The sequence below is a fragment of the Apiospora hydei genome, assembly GCF_038363865.1.
Source record: "Apiospora hydei strain CBS 114990 chromosome Unknown utg000009l_segment0_segment0, whole genome shotgun sequence".
Lineage (NCBI taxonomy): Eukaryota > Fungi > Ascomycota > Sordariomycetes > Amphisphaeriales > Apiosporaceae > Apiospora > Apiospora hydei.
This window is the reverse complement of record NW_027117368.1, coordinates 2157115-2180206: the sequence shown is the minus strand read 5'-3', so window position 1 is coordinate 2180206 and position 23092 is coordinate 2157115. Positions and strand designations below refer to the sequence as shown.

Sequence of the window (23092 nt, the reverse complement as noted above, 5' to 3'; positions counted from 1 at the left end):
AGGTATCCAGTCGTGCTCATTACCGAACTGCGTATCCTATCTCCCGGCGGCCCATAAGGCAACCCGCCGTAGATCCAGCAATTACTGCCAGAGGGTTCGAGGCTGCGTGCATGTAGCTGACGCTCCGCCGCGTGGCTGTACATAAAACGAGGCAGAGCCAAACGGAAGGGGGACGGTGGCTGAGCCCTGTCTAAATTCAGCAGGGTTGGCCGTGGAGGCCATGCCAGCAACTCCCACGACTACAAAACACTTCAGGCCCCCTCGTCCTTGGTCCGATGAGGTTTCTACAATTGCAGAAGCTTGTGTAATTGCTTGCGACATACAGTTGACGCTTAAAACCTTCACTTTTGTGTTTTGTGCATACAGCAATGTGGGTGTGAGCGTGTCTCGGCTGTCTGCATGCTCCATACTTAAAAGTAGGCACACACGACCTCTCCTCCCGACTTACGAATCCAACGAAAAAAAAGGAAGAACAAGAAAAGTTCTTCGGCCGCGACAGTGTAGACACGCAACACGTGTGTCAATCAATCGCCTGCGCTCGTCTTTCGGTTCGCAGTGGACATGATATCAACGACTTGCAACTTGCCCAGGACCACATGCCGAAGGGTCTATTGACGATGTCTATCGGTTATATCCACAAATGCTCCGAAATAAAAGCAACCGCACACACGAGAAGGATATGAAGCATCGTCCCGTGGACGGTGATAATTGCGGACCCCTAGTCGGCACCCGTCCCGGTTGAAACCTCAGGCTCAGGGCACCCAGAGCCTCACAGATAAGCTTAATTTTCCGTGGGAATCGGGAATCGTGAGGTACTGTACGGTTGGTGAAAGTCCCCCCCGCCTGCGCCCTGGCTGTCATAACTCCTACATGCGCCTGTATGTATTGCATTGTATTGTGATCATTCATTCGTCAGTCTGGCTGTAGTCTACCGCAGAACAGGCAAGGCGACGTTTCCTACTGCGTCTCGGACTGTCATACATGATCCCCCACTTTGCCGGCCTCGTCCCAACTGTCCCTTTTTCGCCGCATTTCGCCGTTGGCATACCTACATGGATCCTAGGAATGCTGCAACTGGGCTTCCCCACAGTGAGTGAGCTTAGCGCTCCGATGACTAAGGCACGCACCATGCGTTTTTTCACTCGAAATCGAAATGCCGAGGTGTTGGGTGATGGGCTCTTTTTTGGGCTCCAGAGTGCCCGTCTCCAACGAAGCCGAGGAGCTTCTCTCCCGAACTGACAGAACAACATGGCGCCCTTGTACATACATGCAACGATATCGTAGATGATCTCCATCTTGGTGGTTTTGCATTTGTCATTTGCAGGCGTCATGAATTGCGAATCACGTTTGTGAACCCGGCCAGACAAACCCATGGGTCTGGCTCCAGGAGGTGCCGGGTGTGGCTCTAATAATGGGTTGCATGTCCCAGACAGCTTGCGTGGCCTTCTCGCGCTTTTACGAAAAGGCTTGCGTAGCTCGTAGCCAATTATCGCCCGTCTCCCCCAACAATCCAACGACTCAGATTGGCCCATCTGCCTAGGCCCTTGCCTATTCGGTAATGTCCCGTGGAGTCTAGATCGCCACGGCCAGAGACCATTGCATCTCATACACACAAGTCACGCGAATAGCTTCTTCACTCCTGAGTCCTGTCAATGGGGGCCATGGCAGTAGGTCGTAGGTCGTAGGTCGTAGGTAGTGCTCGTCTTCTCGAGTCAAGCGGTGTGCAGCGCTTTGATGGCCTTGTTCCAATAGGCTCCCTTCGCGATCGGCCATCTTCTGGTCATCCGTATGGTTTTGCTAGGGACAGACACTATGGTCGCTTGATATCTGTTCTGTCGATGAATAAGTCGATGAATAAGTACTGCGCCGTGGGCGAATGCTACATGGATGCATGGACACCCAGCTCCCGTAGGCAGAGCCTCCATGCTGACCACCGTGAGACCTGACACTGACTGAATAGGCCACGATCTTATTCTGACCAGTGACCACGATACAAGCTTGTAGCCACAAAGCGCGGCCCGGCCACAACCGCCGCGCATCCCCTCGATCATACAGATTCCCCCCTCCCTTCAAGCCAAGAGGATCGCCATCTTATGCGCCATGTGGTGATGGTCACGCAGCTACGCAATTCACCGCCCATCTCCCAATCTGAGTTTTCCAGAAACGTGTTGGATGTGACTGCGCTTATCACCAAACTTTCGGGACGCGCGTCTCTTTCTTTCTTGGAGCTTGCTTGCAGTCGGGATCGGCTGGAGGGGTCTTCGCTGATCAATTTCGCAACAACCCGACCCCAAACAAGCGTCAGGCAACGGCAACATTCACCATCGCACCGCCTTTTGATTGTGAGAATTGAAAATTGTGTGCTGCGCCAAGCAGTCAAGTTGACTTCGACGGGCTGTTCTTTTCTTTTCTTCACCACTGACACGTGCCCCTGGTCTCTTGACAGCTGTATGTAAGCATGCAGGTAGCGACTCTGCCGACGCTTTCGTAGCCAGGGCACAAGGCAGGATTCTATGATGTGTGCACCTAATAAATCCCTCTCTGGACTCACAGTCGTCAATGACAGGGAGCAAGCAAGCCACACCAGCCTGTACCAGCTAGTCATCCTCAATATAAACTTCGACGGCCCACACCAAATCCTGGCCGCGTTTAGTCAGCGTCGCCATGTTCGAGACCCAGGCTGCCAGGGAGGGCCACATCACCACGGGTGACGGCCTGGCACTGACGCTGACGGGCACCCAGCACCCTCCGTGATCAGTGATGCTTGGATATTCCAGCCGCTCCGACACGCGGTGGATAACGAGAGCCCGAGCTGGCAGGCACTGCGGAAAGTGCCGTCTGGGGTTGGCTAGCCTTCTAGGTTAGCCTATATCTTTTGTCCGGCTATCGTTGCTTGGGCCATTCCATTCGCTCCGACGCTCCCTAGTAGGCACGTGTACGCCAGCTATCGCAACCAGCGCAAGTCCTGGATACGATCCTTATTTTGACTACCCATACATAGACTGACAGTCGTCAGTTCGTCTTGCAAATGAGCCGGGAAGTGCAATCTGGCGATTCCTGTGACCGAGTCATGACAATACGTATGCCCTGGGAACGGTACTCGCAATTGGAAACGTGCAGGGTACGTCATCAAGGTGGCATAAGGAACGGGCCCCCGAGCCAGGGGTGCTCACCAGTCAGCATAGGCGGAGACGTCTGCTTTCGAGCGACGACAAGCGTGGATTAATCAGCGATTCGCGTCATTGTATTGGCTCAGCTGAAATACAGGAAGGATCCAGCAAGGTTCCCCGCGGTGCCCAATATCTCGCAAGGGTTTAACGATTGCTTCCGCGGTGGGAAGATCGCCTGGTATACAAGATGTTCACCACCCCTTTGGGTGCCCACTTCAAACGTCGGGACGTGGCCGCGCGTCACACAATTGTCGTCGTGCTCACGCATACTGCCGCCTCTGTCTATCATGGCTCTTCAACGCTCCCGATGATTTCGATCTGCACGTCACCTAAGGTGGTTTATATCTACTTACATCCCGGTTTTTCTGTTGCGTGCCTGGTCAAATCCGACTGGGTAGCGAGAGATCATGCGAGAGGATGACGAACAGGGTATTCCAGTGACGCCACCGGCCTGCCCAATATCGTAACGTGGCATGCTATTCGGAATGCAGGGTGAATAGTCCTCGTCAGAAGGTGTTCAAGGTCAGTCTCCTGACGCAGCAAGCACGTTCATCAGTAAACCTCATCTGGCCCGGCGTCGAAAGTGGTTGCGTGTTCGCATGAATTGGCGTAGTAGAGAGGAATCTAGGCTGGTCCACGAGTTCGGTTACGTATTGAGCGACATCTTCACCTTTCTCGCTGACTCAATTTCGGAGAACTTCAATCTGAATCTTCTCCTTCCTATTTAGCTTGCGTGGAAGCCACGTAAGTAGACTTCGCGATTTTGAATAGGGGTGTCTTGCCAAGATTCCGGGACGAAGCAGCATCGTATGCGAATTATTAGCAATCTATGAGAGCCTACACGTGGATGCTGCCACTACAGAGGATAAGGGCTGTTGGGCCAACTCTCCTTTGCCTGCTCTCGGAGTACGGGACTTCTGGATTGGTATACGGCGCTCAGCAAGGAAGTAGTATTCATATAGCCCTAAAGGGCCATCAAATGTCTCCTCATTCAAATAGGGGCTGACATTCGTAGCGTTGCAGTGAGAGTGTTCGCGTTTTCCCTAGGTCCATCGTGGTATAAGGGGCTTAGTTTAGAAAGAGTAGTCGTAAGCTGGTCTTTGGGTTTTGTAGTAGTGGTGATACTTCTGAAAAAGCCCATGACCTGAGGTTCGTTGGTAACCCTCCCGGCGCCTCGCGTCGAATATGGGCGGTTCAAATTATGTGACTGTACAGAGCGGTCTTGCAGGCTACAACGGTCCTATCAACCCAGCAGCCCTGTCTTACAGCGGGTTTCCTACCACGGCACAGTCTCGTAATCAACCTCGCCCTTCAATTGAGTATGTGTGCCACTCTCGCCATCCTTTCCAAGGCGCATCAGCCTCACTGCATTCACCGCTCCCTCTTCGAGTGGTCCTGGCACCTGGCCATATGGGTTTTCGCCAAAGTGGTTCAGTTTCGTCGCCTGTACATACTAGGATCAGTACATTGCCATAGTCTCTCGTTCGTTGAGAAGAAAGGGGGAAAGGGAGGACCAAAGGGGCGAATAGTCCACACTGACTCGGAAACCGGGGCTGCAGGCGTTGATCTTCCACTGCGGGTAACGGTGATAGTAACAAAGCATCAACATGTTGAGCCCGGCTTTGCTGACGCTATATGCCGGGAAGTCTTTTGTCAGCCCGACACGGTCGTGGGCGATGAGCATGCTGGAGGCGCCGGTGCTCATGAATACGATGCGAGGGTTGTCTGCCTTGGAAAGAAGAGGGACGAAGTGCTCGACGGTCGCCGCGGCTCCGGCGACGTTTGTCTTGGTTGCCAGCATGATGAGGTCGCTCAAGGGCATGGCGCTGCGGTCCGGGTAGTCAATGTCCGGCGCGATGCCGGCCTGGGGAGCACACGCGCTACGTGTCAGTAAACGGGGCTATCGCAACACAGCACAGGGACTTAGAGCGGGTGGGTTGCTGGGGCTCACATTCACAAGAAGCACGTCGACCTTCCCGTGTCTCTCCGCGATGGTCGCGGCAGCCTGGGCGACCGAGTCCTCGATGGTGACGTCCAGCTGGACACATTCGACACCCCGGTGACCGTCCGCTTGCAGGGCGCGGACGGCATCTTCCCCTCTCGCGAGTACGGCTTCCTATAACGATGTGTATTCGGCTGTCTTGCTCTCGTAGAAGCTTCCTGGCGCATTCGAGGCCGAGGCCCGTGTTGCCACCGGTGATAAGTGCGACCTCTTTGGTTGATTCTGCCATGTTCAATTCCCAGGAGTGTCGGTGTTTACAGGGTTTGGCATTCTCACAGGTTGGTGTCATCTTCTCAGCGGGAGAACGTCCGATTTATACTTCTAGGAATGATTCCTGGGGTTGGTGGCAAGATGGTGTCGCCTTACATTCATCCCACCCTTAACGTAATTAAGTTCATGGGGATAATGGCTTTAAGCTGTCGGGTTTGATGCCGGAATTAAGCCTGTCCCGATGGCAGCCGCGACATCGTCAGGCGACCGGTACCGGCATTCACACATGTATCCATCAATATCAATGTCACTGCTCAGCGCACATTGCCCAGTCCTGGATTGATGCTGTGATCGCCCAAATAGCCATTTGGATGGGTTTGCTGTTCAAACCGGCCCGGTAGGGCTGTCCTATGACCACTCAGCAAGAAATGATCGACTCCATCACTGGATGAGCTTGTAACCGACAAGAACACAATCCCGACGGAGGTCACTTCTTTTCTGGTGTGGCGATTGCAGGTTGATTGAAGAGTCGCCGTCGTCAGTGCAAACGACCGCCCTCGCTCGATGCCTCAAAGCCGACTCCACCTTGGCACCAGGACCATCTTGCACTTGTCCGGTCAGTATGCCGCTTTCCTAGTAGATCGCGGGATCATCTTCGAAGGCCGCATAAGCGCCGTGTCACAGTCCAAGATACGCAGTGCTCTAGTGGAATGCGAGTTTTCGCCAAGCATTGATTGGCTACGGCCATGAGACAAAAAGCAAACCACCAATCTGCTGTGACGTCTGTGGCGCCATCACCGACAGTTGGAGGGGAGAAAAGCATGGTGTTCGTCTTAAAGAAACTCAAGCCTGCCACGCCAGGAGAAAGCATGTTGATCTTCCCACATCGTTACCAGGCCCTGCTCTGTTTAGTAGCATAACGCGGCAGCAACAAAGCACCTCGAAGATCCAGCACCCCCTAATTCTAACGTCGAGTAGCAGGAATGTCTCTCCCAATACCTCAACCTCCTGGGATCCCGATCTTGGGAAACATATTTGATGTGGACTCGAGTAATACCTGGGCCTCGCTCAAGAAGCTTTCGGAGAAGTACGGAGAGATCTTCCAGATCAAAGTCCTCGGCCACTCCATCGTCTTCGTCGCAGGTGCCGCATTGGCCGGAGAGCTATGCGATGAGAAGCGGTTTCGCAAGTATGTTGGGGGACCCATTGTGGAAATCCGCCAGGCTGTTCACGATGCCTTGTTCACAGCCTACGACCACGAAGAGAGTTGGGGCATCGCGCATCGCATCATCGCGCCCAAGCTGTCACCCACCGCGATCGCGGAGAGGTTCCCCGAAATGAGCGAGACAACGGACGAGCTGATCGCTAAATGGCACAGTCTCGGAGCCAACAACAACGTGGTCTCAGTGCTCTCGGAGTTGAACAGGCTCAACATGGAAGCTACCACGTTGACCCTGTTCGGGAAGAAACTGGGCTGCCTGACCGGCAAGGAACACCCCATGATTCAGGCGATGGACGTCTCGACAGGAGAGGCGATGAGACGGCCCACTCGGCCCGGGCTGCTCAACTGGCTCATCTATGGGCGGACATTCCAGCGGGGCATCGACACGATGCGCGCGTATGGCGATGATCTTGTGAAGCACCGCCAGATGAACCCAACGGACAGACAAGATTTGCTCGCAGTCATGATGAACGCGAAGGACCCTCAGACGGGAAAGCAGCTCACGAGCTCCCAAGTTGTCGACGAAATCGTGTCGATGCCGATCGGCAGCAGCACCGCACCGGCACTGCTGAGCACGGCGATTCACTTCCTGCTCAACAACCCCGATGTGATTGTGGCTGCTCGCCGGGAGATTGACCAGGTCGTGGGAACCGGCCAGGCGCTGGAGTACACGCACCTCGCCCGGCTCGAGTACATTGAGGGCATTGTCCGGGAATCGCTGCGCCTCTCGTTCGCGGCCCCCGGGTTCAACATCGAGCCGCTGCCCCGTGGCAATGCCGACGACAAGAGCCCGGTGCTGCTCGCCGGCGGGAAGTACGCCATCGCGCCCTCGCAGCCCGTCATCATCGTGCTGGCAGGAGTCAACCGCGACCCTACAGTCTTCTCGGACCCGCTGGAGTTCAAGCCGGAGCGCATGACTGGCCAGTCCTTCGCACAGCTGCCGGCTGGGGTGAAGAAGTGGTACGGCAACGGGAAGCGGGAGTGCATTGGCAAGCACTACGCATGGCTATGGAACATGGTCGTCTTGACCAAGCTGATCAGGGAGGTAGACTTCGAGACTGTCGATCCTGGGTATGAGTTGGCGCAGGACGGGCACTTCAACCTCAGGCCGGTGGGGTTTCAGGTCAAGGTCAAACCAAGGGGTGTATGAACGGGGTGGACGCTGGATTTCTATTTTCATGAGCTATCATATGTTCGTAGCCAGCAATAGTTACACATTGGTGACAGAGCATGCCTACGTATGGCTATATGCGCTTACCTTAGGCATCAGCATTGTAACATCGGCCTCATGACTGGGAACATTGAAATGGATGGCACACGTATCAACTCGTGGATGATGGAAGCCTGGATATAAGACTGAACAGTCACATTGAGAAAGACGGCAATGCTAAGGTTGTGGACTGAGTGCTTTTGGGGGTTCGTTTCGATCACATGGATTCAATCAATTGCATGTTGTCGAGCAAGTACTTAAGCAATAAAGGGAGGGTTGGCAGGTAACATTTGACCAGTGCCGTTTACGTAATGAACCCAAAGTCCAGGCTGTCCCACTTTCCACCCCAGGTCACAGCTGCAACTTGTCATCTACTATGTCGCAGACAGTAAGCTTCAATTGGTTAAAGCGTGAGCTGCTCCTTCGTCGACCTTAATTGGGAACCTCACTTTGTTCCGACATTCTCACATACCTCCCATTGACACTGCGTACCTGTCTAGTCACCTCCGGCTTGCGGTCGCTCTAGCCGTTACGAAATTCAACCCCCGACGACAACAGCCCAACCACCACCCTGCTCCAACCCCAAGCTCCCGGTCGTCAACAGTCCGCAGACCGCCCACGATGGACTACGAGGCTCTGAAGGAGCAGTGGAGCGAGGTCGAGGATCGCGATGGTGTTCGCCTCAGCTGGAATGTCTTCCCCAGCTCTCGCATGGAAGCCTCGCGTCTGGTCGTCCCCATCGGCGCTCTCTATACCCCGCTCAAGGAGAAGCCCGAGACGCCTCTCCTGCAGTTCGAGCCCGTCACTTGCAAGCAGCCGTGCCGCGCTGTTCTGAACCCATTCTGGTACGTACGTCCTGTCGCAATCGATCCAGGGCCTGCAATCTAACTCTCACCCCAGCCAAGTAGATGTTCGTGCACGCCTATGGATATGTCCCTTCTGCCTTTCGAGAAACGCCCTCCCGCCGCACTACAAGGACATCACACAGAATGCGATCCCGCCGGAGCTGCACCCCTCCAACACAACTATCGAGTACAGGCTGTCGCGACCGGCACCTAGCCCCCTATCTTCCTTCTCGTCGTCGATACGTGCCAGGAAGATGACAGCCTTGCCGCGCTCAAGGAGTCGTTGATCATGAGTTTGAGCCTGCTGCCCGAGAACGCTCTGGTGGGCCTGATCACCTACGGAACTATGGTATGTATTGCGAACTGACAGGGTCTGGAAATCTGATTGGCTCACGCTCTCCTTCTCTGCAGGCTCAAGTCCACGAAATCGGCTACACTGAGTGCGCCAAGTCTTACGTGTTCCGAGGAAGCAAGGACTACTCGGCGAAGCAAGTTCAGGAAATGCTCGGCCTGATTTCGCCAGCTCTGCGCCCCGGCATGCCTCAACAACAGCCCGGCCGTCCTTTGATGCCCATGGGCCCGGCTTCTCGATTCCTGCTGCCCGTACAGCAATGCGAGTTCCAGCTCACCAAGGCTCTGGAGCAACTGCAGAAGGACCCTTGGCCGGTTGCCAGTGATCGTCGAAACCTTCGTTGTTCGGGTGTTGCCCTTAGTGTTGCCGTTGGTCTGCTGGAATCCTCCTTCCAGAATGCCGGCGGACGCATCATGCTCTTCGCTGGTGGCCCGGCGACCGAGGGTCCTGGCATGGTCGTCGGCCCCGAGCTTCGAGAGCCGATCCGCTCCCACCACGACATCGACCGTGATAACATCAAGTACTACAAGAAGGCTTTGAAGTTCTACGATAACCTCGCAAAGAGGACCGCCCACAATGGTCACATAATAGACATATTTGCAGGGTGTCTGGACCAGGTCGGTTTGCTGGAGATGAAGGGACTCTGCAATTCCACTGGTGGACACATGATCCTGACCGACAGCTTCACGTCCTCCATGTTCAAGCAGTCATTTATCCGCATTTTCGAGAAGGATGCTAATGGCAACCTCTTGATGGGATTCAATGCTGTCCTCGAGGTCCTGACTACTAAGGAATTGAAGGTCACGGGACTCATCGGACATGCTGTTTCCTTAAACAAGAAGTCGACATCTGTCGGCGAGACGGAATGCGGCATCGGTAATACGTGCTCCTGGAAAATGTGTGGCATTGACCCAACTGCAAGCTACGGTGTTTACTTCGAGATTGCAAGCCAGGGCGGCCCCACCCAGCACCAGCAGGGCCAGCAAAAGGGGATGATGCAGTTCCTCACCTACTACCAACACTCAAGCGGCCAGTTCCATCTGCGCGTGACCACGGTAGCAAGGAACCTGAGTGGCCCTGCTGGTGACCCTGCCATCGCGCAGTCTTTCGACCAGGAAGCCGCGGCTGTACTGATGTCCCGCATTGCGGTCTTCAAGGCAGAAGTAGACGACGGGCCAGATGTTCTCAGATGGGTGGATCGCATGCTCATCCGGCTGTGCTCAAGGTTTGCCGATTACAGAAAGGACGACCCGTCCTCATTCAGGCTGGAAAAGAACTTCACGTTATACCCGCAGTTCATGTTCCATCTCCGCCGCAGTCAGTTCCTGCAAGTTTTCAACAACTCTCCTGACGAGACGGCATTTTATCGACATGTTCTGAATCACGAAGATGTTAGCAACTCTCTCGTTATGATTCAGCCCACGCTGGACTCGTACACCTTCGATCAGGAGGGTGGTCAGCCCGTTCTCCTGGACTCGACGTCGATCCAGCCCACGCACATCCTGCTGCTCGACACATTCTTCCATATCCTCATCTTCCACGGCGAAACTGTGGCTGAGTGGAGGAAGGCCGGTTACCAGGACCAGGAAGGCTACGAGAACTTTGCTGCTCTGCTTGAGCAGCCCAAAGAGGACGCCAGAGTAAGATTGACCATTTCCACTGGAAACTTGACGCGCCTGAGACTAACAACCTTATAGGATCTTATCGCCGACAGGTTCCCACTGCCACGCTTTATCGTGTGCGATGCTGGTGGCTCCCAAGCTCGTTTCCTTCTGTCCAAGTTGAACCCCTCCACCACACACTACGGGTGCGTATGGTGGTGTTGGTGCACAGACTGCGCAGACCATTTTCACCGACGATGTATCTCTGCAGACGTTCATGGATCACCTGATGAAGTATGTTTCTCCCGTTGCTTCTTAACTCTTCTTTTACTGACCTCTCTTTCAAGGCTTGCTGTGAGTGGAACGAATTAAGCGACGAAGCAGGGGCGTGGAGCGAACATTTCCCAGCCTGTAGCCAGACCTTTCTTGGCATTGGCATAGGGTAGGGTGCCCGGTGTATCGCCTATACTAAAGCAGCTTGTCCTCGTCGAGCTTGAGAGCTTGAGAGCATTAGATGAGTATTATGAATTCAGACAAACGCTCCGTTATGATTGTCCACAGATGTTGTCGACGTTGCGATGAGAATGTCATTAGTGAAAATATTAATCAAAATATGATATGTACGGGATGCCCTTCAAAGAGTGTTTGCCAATACCAAACGTATATGCGCGAGAACTTGCATTTTTATTATAATGGAATAGTACGCGAACACACATAACCATGTAACTCAGCAGCCAGCAGTCTACCTACACGGTGGCTGCGTTTTGAAGTTCCAATAGCCTGGCAATCCATTCATGCGCGAGCTGATATGCGGTGGTAGGTAACCACCTAGAAGTGTGTGGCCGGCGATTTGTGTCCATCCAGCCCCACTCCCAGTTCCCCCCAAAAGGGCTTATCGTTCCACCGAAGTCCTTATCTCAACTTTAGGGTCAGAAACCCCACTGCACATTTCGCACTGCATTTTTCCGTCCTTGCCCGATTCTGCTGCAGCAGGTAATCCAACCGACTTTTGCTTGAGCGAGACAAAAGTAGAAGATACTACGAGGCCCAGGAAGGAACTATTCCCACCGAACGACCAATACCCAACAGACCCTTAGAATCCTCTCCTCAAGACCAGATTCATCATGCGTACGTATTGTCGCCGTCGCCAAGTCTCAATGGAATCGTGTGAGCTGACAGAATTCGCGCCACAGCTCCCAAGTTCGATCCCAATGAGGTGAAGGTCATGTACGTTTTGCCTAGTCTTTCGCCCTCGAAACCAAATCCGCTGCCCGTCGATCGCGACCCTCTCGCTTTACCGAAAATGCCGCTGCACGAGAATCTGCACAATTTACTGACCTGAAATCCTTTCTAGCACCCTCCGTGCCACCGGTGGTGAAGTTGGTGCCTCGTCCGCCCTGGCCCCCAAGATCGGTCCTCTGGGTCTGTCGCCCAAGAAGGTCGGAGAAGATATTGCCAAGGCTACTGGCGACTGGGTATGGCAAAAATCCGATTGCGCAACAAGGAGGAATAGCAGGCTGACCCAATATTTTCCAACCAACAGAAGGGCCTCCGTGTCACCGTCCAGCTCACCATCCAGAACCGTCAGGCCGCTGTTTCCGTTGTTCCCTCCGCCTCAGCTCTGGTCATCAAGGCCCTGAAGGAGCCCCCGCGAGACCGCAAGAAGGAGAAGAACATCAAGCACACCAAGTCGATACCCCTTGATGAGATCATCGAGATCGCCCGTGTCATGAAGTTCAAGTCCTTCTCCAAGTCTCTCGAGGGTAACGTGAAGGAGATTCTGGGAACCGCCTACAGTGTCGGTTGCCAGGTCGATGGCCGCAGCCCCAAGGCTATCCAAGACGATATCGCCAGCGGTGCGATTGATAGTACGTCTTTTCCCCAGTATCTAGCCCCGATGCATTACTGACTGGCCGCCCACAGTTCCCGAGGAATAAACGCAACGAATGGAAACGGAACGATAATGGATGGCCAAACAGGGTTTCTCTTTACGCATGTTATTAGGAGTTTAGGGAATGGCTTTGCAAACAAGCGCTGCCAAACAGCCAACCAACAAAATCTATGATCGCGAAGATCAAAAAAGTAAAGCCACTTCTCCAATCGTTCCCGCGGAAAAGTGACCCGTCCAGCTCGCAAAAGACTCTGCTTCTTGGTTGTCTATTGTGCCGACCTGCCTCGGTTGCATTCTCACTGCGCAACTCGTTCAACCCAATAACTCGACATTGTCATACTGCGATCTTATAAACGTCATCACTCAGTGCTACGAACTCGTTTGAGCCTCTTGGTCGCAATGGGTGTCAAGTACCTGACATGACGGTTAAGGACTGCTCTGGATAGTGAAATACACTTAAAGAAACGTGCTTACGTATACACAATGCTGCAATGTGCTCGTTTGCATCCGTAGCTATTGCTTGCTGTTTGTGTAGATCTCTCGAGAACTAAAGATCTAAACCCGCAGATTGCCCATTCGGGGAAATAACCATGTTATAACATTGATGTGTACGGGGTTTTGAGACGAATTCCCAAATCGGGCAGGATCAGATCTTGAAGGACCTGAATAATATGTTTCGGCTGCATGAATCAATACGGATGATATTGTAATGATAGGGGTCACGAGGGCACTGCCCGTCGCCCATCGAGGAGTCAAGGAGAAGAGGACCAATGCTAATGTGCCGAGGGAGAGGGCGACTCGTCCTATTGTATCCCTTCAATCCTGAAAAACCAGGAGTCCCAACGCAACCCATGCCGTGTCACTTAGCTCACCTTCTCGTTACGCTTTCCATGCTTCCCGCATCCGCAGCATCACTGCCACTGCAAGCCAGCAACATAGACCCAGAGACGACACCTTGGTACATGATGACAAGCATTACACTGTTCTCGTCATGGCTTGGAAGCTGTGAAAGAGAAGAACAGAGGCAGAGCCACTGGGCGAATAAGTACATGGCAACTAACCACCTCTTGCCGGATACTCTTCCTCGCCCTCTTGTCCAGATTCTCTGCCTTCACCGGACCAACCCCCGGCCCATCTGCTGGTTCCCCTCCATAGCGCATACGTCAAAAGTGCTGGCATCTTCACATTCTGTGGACCGAGAATCAAGACTGGCTGGGCCGGCAAGCAAGGAGGGACGGGGTGCGGGAAGACGAATCAGAAAGCTGTTTGCTAGGCTGCCGCAGAGTTCGGGGTTTGATGGGGCTGGTACGGGAGCGGGAGGCTGAATCGGATCACGACCGTGAGACACTCACATGCAGTTACGGTCGAGATACTCGCTCAATGTTTGTAGAAGTAAACCACTGTCATGCTTGGATACTTATGTACCTAAAGCCGGCAGAAGGTGTGTAGGGGCTGTGGCCAGATGCTGATCGGCACCACTTACAATACACTAGTGACTCCCGTATTGACTCCGCCCCTGCCGGCGAAGCCGGTGTCCGGCAATTGTGCTTTCTGTTTTCTTTTCGAAACCGTTTATCAACGTGACCGCTGCAGGAGCCGCCGATCGAGAACTTGTTTTGTGTATAGTTCTGGGGGCTGCGGTATCGGCATTCATGTAATCTGCAATGCCCATCGACAGACGCCAGTGCTAACCGCCAGAAGAGCAAGAAAAGTTGTGACGATGTGACGAGATTAGCGAACATAGCTGCTAAAAATAATTGCTCTTGTTCCGCAGTTACACGCCCGAAGCAGAGAGTTATGCATTGCATCTGCTTATGTGTATGCTTGGGCTACCTGCCGCCCTTCCGCATCGGTTTTGCAGCCAAGAATCGAATCCTTGGGCAATGCACGCATCCATACTGGGTGCTGCATCTGACATGGGTGCGCAATACCGCCTATGCAGTTGACCCCTCCAAGTCACACACCACACACCTTCACCGTTGACATGACACATCGATGCTGCTTACCCATGAGGGAGGGTCTCATAAATGAATGCATTGCCCGCCCGGATAGGCACAGGTGTGGGCAACAAACAAATGCAGATATCGATTGCAAAATGATACCATCTCTCTCTCCCCTCTCTCTTGCTCTTCTGGAATATTACGTGCCCTACTACTACTACTACTACTACTACTACTACTACTACTACTACTACTACTACTTCCACAATTCAGGTACCATACCAAATGTGATTACTTAGGTTTATGTCATATGAGACAGATAGACGACGACTGGGACGATATTCAGCCCATGAACCAAGGGAACGGAACCACTGGAGGATCCTGGCGGGAGATGCTCGCAGGCTCGGACTCCACGCCCCCTCGCTCTCGTCATTTTGGTCCTGGAACATATCCACCAGACCCATATCCGTATTGATCAATCGCTTCTACATACAACTTGCAGTACATGCATGGGCTGGCGCGTTATATCGTGAATGAGTGAAGGGGGAAGGGGTGCCGAGCCAACTCCTCTTCTTCAGGAATCGGCCAATGTAGGTAACTCTAATAATTCCCGGGGCAATAAGACGAGTCATTCTATGAGAACATCGTCTTCTCTCGATTAATACGGGTGTAATCAATGCATCAAAAGTCTGGCAGATACCTACCTACGTACCTACTGCGTATTGCTGTTCAGTCAGCCGAGTGGGCGGAGAAGCCCATGTATTGACCTATTGATGTGCATTCACATTGATCCTTAGTTATGTAACCACGAGGCGAGGTAAGGCGTGCATCTCTTACCTGCTTTACATTGAACGGCATCGATGAATTCCTACATGTACAATTCGACGATTTCGCTGTTTGCTGATTCGACGTCTGGCCAAAGCGGTGTAGAGGCCTAGATATGTAGGTATACCTCTACATGTACAGAAAAATGTAACATCCGAAGTATATTCCGTCGAATGGAATCGAATTTTCTTTTTCAAGGCGGCCGTTCGGCTGGCGGCTTATTACATGTACCTAAGGCGATCAAGGTCAGAGTCTGTGTGTCAAGTTGCTTGCTCCCTTGGTGTCAGCACACCCGCACGCACCCATCCATGGATGGATGTCAGAAGAAAAGCAACCAGGGACAGAGGACGTTGTATGCCTTTGCAGGTACTTGAGAGTTCAGGTCGATCATTCGGGTGCTTCGCTGTCAAACTAGAACGTGCTATCGCCCTGTTTTGGTGATACGGCCGGCGAATAAACAACCTCCATGTCGGGCAGTCGTCGAATCTGATAAATCACGTCAACGTGCCCAAGTACCCGTGGATCGGCGCGGGCGCGGAGGTACTTCGCATCCATCTGCACAAATCGGTCAATCAATCAACCTAAGGATGCACCTCTCGACGCATACCACCCTCTAGATATTACTCGGGGAGGTTGCCTCGCTGCTCGCCGCTCGCTGTGCTGTGCTGGCTGGCTGGCTGGCGTGGTGCCGCCCCCCGAGTGGCCACACAGGTTTGGCCCATTCCATCCATGTCCTGGCCTGGCCTGGCCGCCTGCCTGCCTGCCTGCCTGCCTCTTTGGACTGGTTGAGTCTTCCCTCGATTGCCAATTTGAAGTCCATGTTGTTCTTCCCGTCTGGCCATGGTCAATCTTGTTCCCCACGCCCTTAAAAGTACCTTAGCCTCCAACTTTATTTCTCACACCTGCTGGGAGAAGCGGACTTGTCTCCATCCTGCTGCAACGTACAGAAACGGGCCTACTAGCCTACCTTGCCTGCCTGCCCTAGAAGTGCCTAGCAACTCGCCTACAGCCCGTCGGCCATCCACTATTTCCAAACTAAAACTTTTGCCTGCCTATTCCCTTAGGTAAACCTACTCCATCTCAATTTACATAAGTAAACTGCCTGGCCAAACCGTCGCGTCGGCTTTGGCATCGCGTCGATCCTCTTCACTGAACTTCCCTCCGCTTGGTGGGAACCCGACCAACAACGGCTTACCACCCTCTTTGCCCTTCCTCAGTCGCCAGTCCGGCCTCGCGCGATACGCCGAAAACCTCGTCCACTTGTGGGTGCATTGCGCTCTGCCCTGCCTCCTTCAACCCCCCACCACTCCGCCTACCCGGCGTCACTGTTGTCCCTGAACCCCTCCGTCTCTTCTAACTGGCCGTCGCAAGGCACAACGGAGGGCAGGGACAACCTGTTGGCGAGCCACAACAGACAGCGAATCTGCGGACGGAGGGATTGCGACAAAGGAACCTCTGGCTGCTATCAGACGGGTACGACGGCCACGCAAGCAGCCCCCCTCCCATAAACCCCCCAAACCCGACGTCAGCAACCCTCCCCGATCAAGCCTGACAAGTCAGCCGCGGTCTCCGATCGTTTATCCGCCCTCCTTCGTTGGTTGATGCTGGTATCGCTACCGAACGTGGCCTTCCAGCCTCCAGATGCATATCGTTCAGTTCGCGTCAGCCATGCCTCAATGAGCCGGCGACGACGGTTCGGCTTCCGACTCGTTCCCATCGTATCGTACTGTGTTCGCATACGCTCCTTTTCCCATCATTAACTTCCCACGACCTCGACCACTTCGGGGTTGGTACTATATTCTTTTAAATGACGCCTCTGGTGCAGATGCACCAGATGGTGCAGCCATCGGCACATAGGGAGTCGAGACCCAAGTCGGAACAGTTTGCCTTCGCCCAGGATGGCCATCATGCGTCGCGGATGTCCAGCGCGTTCCATGGCTTGGTCTCGTCGCACCGGGCCTTCCCAACCCGCATCTCTCAGCCGGCTGCCCACCCACGATCACTGGCTCTTAGTCACATATCGGCAGAAAGCGCCGAGCACCATTTGCGAAGAAAAACGCCCAACGGAACGATAGATGCTGGTTACGACGGGTCCCCGGCGCACCTGGCGTCAGGGCCGCCGCCCTTGAAACACATGATATTGCCTGGTTCCAGCTCCAATTTGTCCTTTGGCATGGATTATGAGAGGCCCTCCAACGACGGCTGGGCTTATAGGCCTCCGGTGTACAACCACCATGCTGCCGCAGAACCCCGAGGATATACCATGGCCGATTCTATCCTGTCGTCGTATGGAAATTACGGGGCTCACTATACTTCGAATGCGCACTCTACTGCCTACTATCATCCGTATGACAATGGCATGCAGGTGCCAACCGTTATGCAACCAAACTTCAACCAGTCACCGGGACCTGCAGTATTCAACAATGGCGCTGTTTTGCCCAATTCTGCGTGGCCAGAGTTCGGCTTCAACGGCCAGCAAAACGCTCTATTGGGGGGTGCCGCCATATCACTTCACTAATAGACCGGGTGGTGCTGGTGGTGTTATGCCTCGATACGATAGCCACGCAAACCTACAAACACCCGCCCAGGGGCTGGAAAATCTTTCGCTGGAACCCAGCTATTACGATTATGCTGACCCTTCATCTACCGAGTCTCCTACGGCGTTCCGTGAAAAGGCCCTCGTGCGAGCTCACAGGTCTTGCATAGAATTGCTGACTTACCTCCACCAGACCAAGAAGTCGCATTTTGGACGCTATGCGCATGGTTCCAGGGCTGCTTCACGGATGTTGATATTTCCAAAATTGCCCAAAGCTCCGATGCCGAGCCACGCAACATTCGAACACCCTCAGTCGTCACATACGCCGCCTCATTACATCAACTATGACGGCGGTGCTAGAGCTACCAACAGCACCCCTCGGCAGGTAGGTGTTCCACAATACGGACCATCGAACTCGGCACTTGCACCCATCGCTAGGCAGTTATCTACCGGCTTTGGTGGTGAAGTGCCCAATCATAATGCCTACTATCAGGCACATCACGGTGAAACCCCTCGCTATGTGGGCCCCGAGGTGTCCCATCCATACTTCGTTCAGACACCTCAGACACCCATAGCAAAGGCCAAGGAATCGGCGGACATACTTCATAATCTTTGCGAACAAAGTGGTTGGAAGTGGGTCGAAGGCATGATTCTTGGCGGCTGTCTATACTATGGCCTAGAACGATATGAGGACGCTCTAGAATGGTTTTCCAGGGTTGTGTCTCTGGACGACAGGTAAGTTTGCTTCTCGGGGTGCGCTGACTTGAGTTTCTTTTCTGACGATAGCCCAATGTAGCAATATCGAGGCACTATCGAATGTTGCAGCATCACTTTACTGTTTACACAGGAATGACGAGGCGGAACAGCATTGGCTCCGGGCTGTGAGGCTAAACCCAAGCTATCTCGAAGCTGTTGAACATCTTGTAGGGCTATTATGTTCTACCCAGCGAAGCAAGGAAGCGGTAGACATCATTACATATGTGCAGCAATCTCTCCGACTGGACCGGCCTCATACCAAGAACGATCTAGATCAGACCCAGGCTCTTGCAAATCCAAATATGCGGAGACCTGTACCCCATGGAAACCGGAGCAGCGCACTGATCCCCCGGGACTACGATACCACCGATGGAGATCACTCGCATGCCGCTGCCCACGGTTTTGGTTCCAGCGGCTACCGCGTTGCAGGCTGCGAGAATGGCCGCATCATTGCCCTAATACACGCAAAGGGCAATATGCTCTATGCTCTGAAGGACATTGACCGAGCGTCGGATGCGTTTGAAGAAGCCGTTTTGATCAGTGCCGGAAGGAGCTTTGACTGTATACAAGGCCTCATCCACAGAATTCATTCCGTCTTGTCACCGACGTCCGGCGGGGATTTGTCGACTTGGTCCAGATCAGGGCCGTTGTTGCTGCCGCCGGAGAGAGCGAGACACACGGCCCAGCATGTTTTCTCATCCAATAATGGCCAATTACCCGGTCTGCGTTACGTGCCGGCGGGCGCATCCAGGAGGACCGCGGTATCGACGACGAGTAATTCTTTGTTGTCATTGGCCAAAATCTTCCAGGACGGTATGCCCAACGGCGGTTTGTCTGGGGCCCAGGGACGACCGCCCTCCGGCGTGAGCGATATCCTGGCATTGTACTACTTATCCCTATCACTATCAGAGAGTCCATCGACGGCCAACAACGTGGGCATCCTTCTGGCAAGTGTTCAACAGTCCAGTCCGACCCCGCACCTCGTCGCTGAAAGTCCCAATGCCCCTTTAATACCTGGCATTACTCCAGGAAGTGGTTTAGATTTGGCCCTAGCATACTACAAATACGGTCTTAGCCTCGATTCGAAACATGTGCATCTTCATACCAACCTCGGAAGCTTGCTCAAAGATATAGGCCAGCTCGACTTGGCTATTCAAATGTATGAGCAAGCCGTAGCATGTGATGGAACTTTCGATATAGCCTTGACCAATCTGGCCAACGCGGTTAAGGACCGAGGTCGTATCAGCGACGCCATTATGTACTATCGCCGGGCCGTTCAGTCAAACCCTCACTTCGCCGAAGCTGTGTGTGGGCTCTTTACAGCTCTGAATTCGGTATGTAATTGGGAAGCCCGCGGTGGTGTCATACTGGATGGCGGGAAGTATGACCGGTGGCATGTTGATGCTACCGGGATGCTCCAGGATGCCAGAACTCGCCGTGTCGGATCCGGGTTAGTGAGCAATGTCGCGGACATAGTGGCAAGGCAACTTGGAGAAGCGTCTAGGTGGGGCTTGGGCTTGCTGCGTCACGGGGCTCTCGATAGAATTCAGTCGCAGATCCCAGCGAGCCTGGACGATTCGAAAAGTCCCAACACCCTGGACTCGGAGCTTCGCAAATGGGCCGACCAACCGTGGGAGGGGTCTCGACTGCTTCGCCTCATCGAGCGAGCCATCAAAGTGATCATGCGGCGTTGGTATCAGGATAAGTACGTGCTGAGGCGTGCTGGTCACAACACCTTCTACCGTCGACCGCGACTTCCATCATCGCTCACGGTACCCTCGGCGCCGACTGTGCTTCCTTTCCATACATTTACTTGCCCTTTGACTGCCAAGGACATCCGGATGATTTCACAACGAAACGCCATGCGGATATCATGCTCTACGCTACGGTCGCCGTGGCTTCCAGACTTAGTCTATCCGCCGCCGCCGCCTCCCAGCCCGCAGCTCAATGTGGGCTATGTGTCGTCAGATTTCAATAACCACCCTTTGGCACACCTGTAAGTTGCATTGTTTCCGATCGGCAGATTCAGTATTGTACCGGGTCTCCTGTGCTAACAATTTTCCTCTATAGAATGCAGTCAGTGTTCGGCATGCATAACCCTGCAAGAGCGAAGGCATTTTGCTATGCCACTACAGCAAGCGACAAGTCCATACATCGTCAGCAGATCGAACGCGAGGCTCCCGTGTTCCGCGATGTCAGTAGCTGGTCGTCGGAGCGTCTAGTTGAACAGATCGTGAAGGACCAGATCCATATACTTGTCAACCTCAACGGCTACACACGCGGCGCACGTAACGAGGTCTTTGCCGCCCGGCCTGCCCCCATTCAAATGTCATTCATGGGATTTGCGGGCTCCTTAGGTGCCGAGTGGTGCGACTATATCCTGGCCGACGAGATTGCAATTCCTCCATCTACACTAAGGCCAACCAGGGATAATCTGACCCTGAGTAGCGTCTTTCGCGATGAGGAAGTAGCCGATCAGGAGGGCTGGGTGTATTCCGAGAATGTTATATTCTGCCGGGACACTTTCTTTTGCTGCGACCATGCGCAGTCCTCCGAGCCGGAAGAGCGGTCTGTAACATGGGCACGCGAGCAGCAGCGACGGTGGAAGATGCGGAAGGAGCTGTTTCCAAATCTGCCTGATGATGCCATCATTCTGGGGAATTTCAACCAACTTTACAAGGTAAGTAGCACCGTCCAGCATCCACTCCCGTTTTCCAGATGAACCAGGCTGATGATGACTATGCACCAGATCGACCCTACCACATTCCGGACATGGCTTCGTATCTTGTCCAATGTCCCAAAAGCACATCTTTGGCTCCTGAAGTTCCCGGATCTGGGCGAAAGTAACTTGAAACGGACAGCAAGGCTCTGGGCAAGCGAAGAGGTCGCCTCACGCATCATCTTCACCGATGTCGCACCGAAGCAGCAACACATATCTCGGGCCCGCGTTTGCGACCTGTTCCTGGATACACCGGAATGCAACGCCCATACAACAGCAGCTGACATTCTGTGGTCGAGTACGCCTTTGTTGACGCTTCCAAGATATCCTTATAAAATGTGCTCCCGAATGGCAGCTTCTATTCTCAAAGGGGCGCTTCCTAACAGTAGCGAGGGTCGCCGTGCTGCCAAGGAGCTCACATCGGCTGATGAAGAAAAATACGAAGCGACTGCTATAAAGCTGGCCAACGGCCTCAGCTATCAGCTCACGCGGGAGTCTTACGGCGAAGGCCGGGGCAGGCTGGCAGAAATGCGCAAAATCTTGTTCGATGCGAAGTGGCACTGTGCCTTATTCGATACACGTAGATGGGTCCGAGACCTGGAGGACGCGTTTGACGAAGCCTGGCAACGATGGGTTACCGGTGAAACTGGCGACATATATCTTTAGTCATTTGCCGTCTGTTTTTTCATTCAGCGATATGGCGATGATCATGAAGCAATGGGCGCAAGGAGTTTGGCCACAGCCACTCGCGATGGCTGTGAAGCTGTGCGAGCGCACGTGGAATTAGTTGTGCAGCCATGGTTTCTTAGCCAGATATAGGCTTTCTTTCCGCACTCGCCAATGGTGCGTTGCGGTCTCTAGGGTTTTGTTTTGGTTGTTTCTTTTCCAGCGTGTTATAGACGATGTGACGGCCTGGGATCCAAGTGCTGGCGAGGGTTTAACGTTACAGGCAGTGGCCAAGCGATATGGCCTAGGTAGGCGTTACGAAACTAGGCTTCCCCCTTTGCGTGCAGGGGGGGCTTTTCTTCTATTCATCATGATTGGTTTCCATTTCGGATTATGATGTAAATTATACCCCTCATACGGGCTATGCAGTCTAGACTCGCGGCCTACGTTGGCGTCATCTTTCATGGAGTATAACGGGTGGATTTCATGAATACACATTTCCATGGTGTGCCAGGAAGGGGGCAACTTTGCCGCTGCAACCATCAACGTAAGCACATGGCTGTGTTTCCAGGTGATTTGCAAGAAGTATAGACCACACCTTGGCAGGATTGTCCAAGTCACTGGCTGCCCTCGGCTTACAAGTTGGCAAGTAGGGACTGGATGGAACCTTATGGGAACCATATATAAGTATACCATCTTGATGCAGGCCAACGGCCCAGGGAGCTTCGAAGGAGCTTACTGCACCAAACACCAAACCTAACGGCAACGGCTATGGGGTGAAGTGGGCTGGACAGGCTGACTGAACATTGCTAAGCACTTGGAGCTGAGCTACCCGATCATGCCAGCTGCTACCCTCGGTACCGAAAGTTGACGTGGCTGGCAGAGAAAAGAGGGGGATGGCAGTGTGTATTCCTTGCCTTTCCTGTATGGCACAACGAGTCCATACAGGCTGAAGCCCACACTGCCTGCGAGCGTCCACGTTCTGAAGAGTGGGATCAGAGCAAGCAGGCTGCTCGGCGGTTCTGTGGATGGCTGGCTGGCTGGCCGACTGGCCAACTCGGCCCTCGTTTGCTCGTGGATGGTTTGAACCCCCTTGACCCAACAAATCATATATCCATCCTGCGGCACCCGCATGCCACGCGAGGTC

The 23092-nt window shown here is 53.6% G+C and overlaps 6 protein-coding genes across 6 annotated transcripts; 5 read left to right on the top strand and 1 right to left on the bottom strand.

Moving 5' to 3' along the window:
• Window positions 1-4446: 4446 nt before the first annotated feature.
• On the bottom strand, window positions 4447-6205 carry PG997_012457 (uncharacterized protein; the record flags this gene model as incomplete). Its single annotated transcript, XM_066816771.1, has 5 exons — window positions 4447-4614; window positions 4711-5070; window positions 5122-5286; window positions 5706-5790; window positions 6147-6205. The coding sequence occupies 5 exons, from the start codon at window positions 6203-6205 to the stop codon at window positions 4447-4449; spliced, it is 837 nt and encodes a 278-aa protein (XP_066662463.1).
• A 160-nt stretch (window positions 6206-6365) lies between these two features.
• Window positions 6366-7754, top strand: PG997_012456 (uncharacterized protein; the record flags this gene model as incomplete). The annotated part of the gene is made up of 1 exon (XM_066816770.1): window positions 6366-7754. One exon carries the CDS (start codon window positions 6366-6368, stop codon window positions 7752-7754), a length of 1389 nt encoding a protein of 462 aa, XP_066662462.1.
• A 681-nt stretch (window positions 7755-8435) lies between these two features.
• Window positions 8436-10708, top strand: PG997_012455 (Protein transport protein SEC23; the record flags this gene model as incomplete). Its single annotated transcript, XM_066816769.1, has 3 exons — window positions 8436-8663; window positions 8874-9008; window positions 9071-10708. 3 exons carry the CDS (start codon window positions 8436-8438, stop codon window positions 10706-10708), a joined length of 2001 nt encoding a protein of 666 aa, XP_066662461.1.
• Window positions 10709-11736: 1028 nt separating this feature from the next.
• On the top strand, window positions 11737-12549 carry PG997_012454 (60S ribosomal protein uL11; the record flags this gene model as incomplete). Its single annotated transcript, XM_066816768.1, has 5 exons — window positions 11737-11740; window positions 11806-11839; window positions 11967-12087; window positions 12156-12480; window positions 12536-12549. The coding sequence occupies 5 exons, from the start codon at window positions 11737-11739 to the stop codon at window positions 12547-12549; spliced, it is 498 nt and encodes a 165-aa protein (XP_066662460.1).
• Window positions 12550-14598: 2049 nt separating this feature from the next.
• On the top strand, window positions 14599-14918 carry PG997_012453 (uncharacterized protein; the record flags this gene model as incomplete). The annotated part of the gene is made up of 2 exons (XM_066816767.1): window positions 14599-14716; window positions 14767-14918. The coding sequence occupies 2 exons, from the start codon at window positions 14599-14601 to the stop codon at window positions 14916-14918; spliced, it is 270 nt and encodes an 89-aa protein (XP_066662459.1).
• A 2157-nt stretch (window positions 14919-17075) lies between these two features.
• PG997_012452 (tetratricopeptide) lies at window positions 17076-21945 on the top strand (the record flags this gene model as incomplete). The annotated part of the gene is made up of 6 exons (XM_066816766.1): window positions 17076-17725; window positions 17790-18539; window positions 18652-20556; window positions 20631-21240; window positions 21310-21577; window positions 21635-21945. The coding sequence occupies 6 exons, from the start codon at window positions 17076-17078 to the stop codon at window positions 21943-21945; spliced, it is 4494 nt and encodes a 1497-aa protein (XP_066662458.1).
• Window positions 21946-23092: the final 1147 nt, after the last annotated feature.